This window comes from Pteropus alecto, unplaced genomic scaffold (assembly GCF_000325575.1).
Source record: "Pteropus alecto unplaced genomic scaffold, ASM32557v1 scaffold157, whole genome shotgun sequence".
NCBI classification, from domain to species: domain Eukaryota; kingdom Metazoa; phylum Chordata; class Mammalia; order Chiroptera; family Pteropodidae; genus Pteropus; species Pteropus alecto.
The window spans coordinates 1313315-1318058 of NW_006440626.1; the positions used below are offsets into that span (position 1 = coordinate 1313315).

At 59.1% G+C, this 4744-nt stretch overlaps 1 protein-coding gene across 1 annotated transcript in view; it reads left to right on the top strand.

Moving 5' to 3' along the window:
- The first annotated feature begins 1395 nt into the window (after positions 1 to 1395).
- The window catches only part of SHISAL1 (shisa like 1), a 34602-nt gene continuing 31253 nt past the window's right edge, over positions 1396 to 4744 (top strand). The window contains exons 1-2 of the mRNA XM_006917335.1: positions 1396 to 1459; positions 3748 to 3961. Coding sequence (XP_006917397.1) covers positions 1396 to 1459; positions 3748 to 3961 — 278 coding nt within the window. The remainder of the gene's footprint in view (positions 1460 to 3747; positions 3962 to 4744) is intronic.

Below are 4744 nucleotides of genomic sequence, written 5' to 3' on the forward strand. Positions count from 1 at the left end.
CTATAATGGGGTGCCATGAGGGTGGCACGCAGTACCTCGTTGGGCCCAGAGTAGGTGCTCAGCAGATTCATCCCCATCCTGCATCTCTGCCCCTCCCCGCCGGCCCCGCCGGCCCCACCGGCCCCTCCGGCCTCCCCATGCTCCCACCTCAGGGCCTTTGCACTGGCCGCTCCCTGGTCTGCCGCCCTCTTCCTCCTGGCTCCCACCTCTGCCAAGTCTGCCCAGCTGTCACCTGTGAAGCGAGGCCGCCCCAGCTGCCCTGTCCAAAGCCGCTCCCACATCACCACTCTGCGCACACCCCCCACGCCTCGCTTAATTTCCCTCGTAGCTTTTTATATTGTGGTAAAACACACGTTACGTGCAGTTTACCATTTTAACTATTTTTAAGTGCACCGTCCGGTGGCACGCGGTACATCCACGTGGATGTGCAGCCGTCACCACCATCCATCCCCGGAAGTCCTCATCACCCCAAACCGAAACTGCTCCCTTTAAACACTGACTCCCCACCCCGCTCCCCACAGCCCCTGGTGGCGGCGTTCCACTCTGTCTCTGAATTTGACTGTTTTCGGTCCCCCATGAGGGGGTCCCTAAAAGACAGGGTTTCCTTCCTTTTTAAGGCCGAATAACATTCCGTCGTCTGGCTGGACCACGTTTCGGTTTCTCCCGCCTCCGTTGGTGGACACCGGGGTCGCTTCCTCCCTCCGGCTCTTGTGACCCCGGCTCGTGCTGCTGTGAACCTGGGGGCGCAGGTGTCTGTTTGGGTCCCCGCTTTCCGTTCTTTGCAGTGCATCCCCAGGAGTCTCGGAGCGTTTTGAAATTTCATCTGTCTGTTTGTCCCGTCAGCCTCCCCTGCTGGGGCGCCAGCCGGGGAAGGGGCAGTTTCTGTGACGTTCTGCTTCGGGTCTGTTTAGTTTGCTGCTGTCCCCCTATTGCCTGGAAGGCACCTGGCCTGATGCACACTTAACAGACGTCGCCCTTAGTGACAGGGCAGGAACACCTGGGTCCTGCGAGCCCCCGGAAGTGCAGGCGCGCCAGCCGGCCGTCCCCGTCCCCGTCCCGTCCCCGTATGCTCGCCCTGCCCACCGGCCTCGCCCCCCACGACCATCCCCACCCCCTGAGAGGCCTGGCCCCCCTTGGATTAAGTCTCATTTTGCTGTGACAAGAAAAGGAGGCGACAGTTGACTGGTGGGGGAAGGTCATTCATTCCAGAAAGGAAATTGGATGGCGCGTTTCCATCCTCCACGGCCGGGCCCCGGCTCCCGGCAAACTCACGGCCCTGCCCGCGCCGCGTCCCCCGCTGTGGGCCATGCAGCCGGAGCCTCCAGGCCGCCCACACCCGCCTCTGCTGGATCTCGTTACACAGGCGGCTCTCGACGGACCGATGCAAGCCAAACGATGACCGTTTGTGGCCAGCGGTCCTTGAATGTGCTCACCGCTCTCTCGCTGCTGATCCCGGCAGGTAGGGCCTCCTCGGGGGTCCCGCGGGAGGAGGAGTCATGGGGGGCAGATAGTCCGTTCTCGGGGTCAGGGACAGCCCCGCCGGGATTCTGGGCCTGACAGGGGCTTCCCCTAGTCCCCTGCCCCACGGGCATCCCCCTCGTGAGGAGCTGCTGAGCACTGAGAACCTACTGTGTGCTGCGCCCCCAGCACCTGCCCCGGGAGCTCTGCCGAGAGATTCGCACCTGCCAGCCCTGGGAGAGGCCCCTGCGGAATTCTCTCCCCCTACCTGAAAGTCAGTCCCACCCCAATGTACGGATGAGGAAACTGAGGCTTGCGGAGGGCGCTGACTCGCCTGAGACAACACGTCTCGTGAGGGGCTAGGATTCTAACCCCAGCAGCGCGATGACGGGCCCTCGGCTCCCGCACCCACCGGCCTTCTAGGCTGTCCCCATGACCCTAGCTGGGGCTGCAGATGGGCTCTCGATCTCCTATTTACAAAGACGAGCAGAAACCAAGTCATCCGGTTGCTCCACACAAGACCCAGCCACCCGGAGGAGCCCGCCCCAATCCCGGCAGCCGGGCGTCCCCAGCCATCCCCGCGTGGCTCAGCCTGCTCAGAGCAAGGTGCCCACTCTCTGCCTGTCTCTCTGACTTTCCCTGCATCTCTGACTCTCTCTCCCTCCTTCTGTCTCTACGTCTGCTCCGTCTCTGTCTCTCTACCTCCCTCTCTGTTCCCATCTCCGTCTGTCTCTCTCTCTCTCTCTCCCGCTCTGTCTCTGTCCGTCTCGCGATCTTTCCCTCGGCCCCTCACGCCCCTTGCTCATTTCCCGTCCCCAGCATGTCATTCCCCTAGGCCAGTGGGTTGCAAACCCACACCCATCAGCACCCCTAGCAGGACCCCCATGCCCTGTCCAGCGCTCTGATTCAGGTCCGCCGAGGGGCCTGAGAACCAGCGTTCCTGCCCAGTCCTCAGAGGGTGGGCGAGTCAGGGACCACACCTCGAAACCGCTGCCCTGAGCCTCGGTTATCTCCTCTGTGCGGTGAGAGCACCGAGACGAAATGAGACGGCGTAGCCACCTCATTTCACTACGTAAGACGGGGCATACTTAGTGACCTCCATGCCCCAAAGGGGGGTCTTCCGTTTCCCAAGGTCGAGGCTGAGAAGGGGGCCCGGAACCGCCCTGACTCCTGAAGCACTGGGTCCCTTGTCCCGCAGTGGTCGTGCCCATCCCCCCACCCCCATGGAAGAGGGTGCTGGACCGTGGGGACGGGGCAGAGGATTTCGCAAGGCCGCCCGGGCTGCCCCCCAGCCAGCGTGCCCAGCTGGGACCCTCCTTGGGCGGCCCCGGCGGGTGCGGGAGCTGTGTGGGCTGCATTCTAATCGCTTCTCACGGAGACAGCTTTCAACGAGCTGGAGGAGCTTGTGCCTTTGTGGTTGGAGAAATGTATTCAGCCGACGAGGCCCCTTTTCAGCGATACAAATTAGATACAGCGATCCCTTTTATGAAGATACTAATTAAGCTGGAGACAGCGGCTCCAGGTTTTTTTCCATTGTTATATTTGCTCAGGCTTTCTCTCCTGTTTATCAGCATCAGCAGGACTGCAGCATCGGTGGCTGAACAGGAGCCTGCCTCCCGGGCTAGGGCAGCTCCCGACAGGGAGGCGGGGGCGGCTGCGGCAGGCCCCTGGGGACCTCTGGGTCTAGGGCACTGCTTTAGTAGAAACCAAGGTACGGAGGGTGTAGCCTTTCTCCACAGTGGGGACCTGGCACCCATGCTAGTCACCACCCAGGCCAGTCCCTCCCCACCATCCACACAGCAACAGAGGTTTTTAAAGCCGGCTTCCACATCCGGGCAGGCCCAGGATGGATTCCCACCCGCCACCGCTTACCGGCTCAGAGAGTCACCGTAGATCCCAGACTGGCCTGCTACGGTGGCCAAGTGGATCAAACGAGATGGCGCCTGTGAGGCACATAGTAGGTGCTCAGTTGATGTTTCCTAGTTGAGTGCCTGCTGTGTGCAGAGCCACAGGAGGCTTCAGACATAGCCCTGCCCCCAAGGAGCCCCCAGTCTGGAGGTCACAGTGTAAGGAGGGCTGTGACTGAGAGAGGCCTGGAAGGTGATGGGAGCCCAGAGGCGGCATCCTGGCAGAGTGAGGCTTGCACTGGACCCCCAGGGAGAGAAGAGGCAAGCAGGACCCTAGAAAAGACCGACCAGGCCCCACCCCTGGCACTCGTAGACTGGCGAGGGTCTTGGGCAGCTGGGCTTGGTGAGGGACCCCACTGAGGCTGGCGACTCTGTCTTCCAGTCCTGTCCGTGCATTTCCGGGTCTGTGAGCCATACACGGACCACAAAGGCCGCTACCACTTTGGCTTCCACTGCCCTCGGCTCTCGGACAACAAAACCTTCATCCTTTGCTGTCACCATAACAACACGGTTTTCAAATACTGCTGCAACGAGACGGAGTTCCAGGCGGTGATGCAGGCGAACCTCACGGCCAGCTCCGAGGGCTACATGCACAAGTAAGTGCCACGCTGGGGCCACAACCCCACTGCCTTGGGCCCCAATCAAGGCAGGGTGCCGGCCAAACACCCCACCCCCTGGGGCAGCTGTCGAGTGAAGGATGGGTGGGCCTGGAAGGAGTCTGGAGACTCTTCAGGTAACCAGGTTTTCTGGCCTATTCTGCCCTCCGAGCGTTAGCCTTCTTATCTGAGAAATGGGCACATGATGCCTATACCTCTCGGGACTGCAATGAAAGTTAAACAAGGTCGAGTCTGTGGAACCCGTCAGGCAAAAGGTGCTTGGGCCTGGAATTAATGAGACCCGAGTCCCTGCCTTCCTGCCTATTTGTTCAACAAATATTGATTGACACTCTTGACCTGGAGATCAGTCCAATGCATCCCCTTTCCTTAAGGTGATTGAAACACGTGAGACCAGGACCACGATAAAGGAAGAGAGGTTTCCCAGCAGAAAAGCAGTAGGAATGTATTAAAATCGAAACGGCACAAATTTCTCTCACGATGAGGGAAACCGATCGTCTTTACACGTATTTGAGAGACATTCGTATTTCTTTCATTGTGAGCTAGCTGTTTATGTCCTTCGCCGTTTTCCTGTTGAAGTTTTGGCCGTTGTATTATTTATTCACATGAAATCTTTATATATGAAGGAAAGATGCATTACAAATATTTTCTTAGTGTGTCTTCGAATCGTGATTTTTTTCTCATGCTTAATTTTTAATTGTTACCTAATCAGATTGTACCTTTTTTTTTTCAATGTCTTCCGGGTTTTGTAGGGTACTGCGAGAG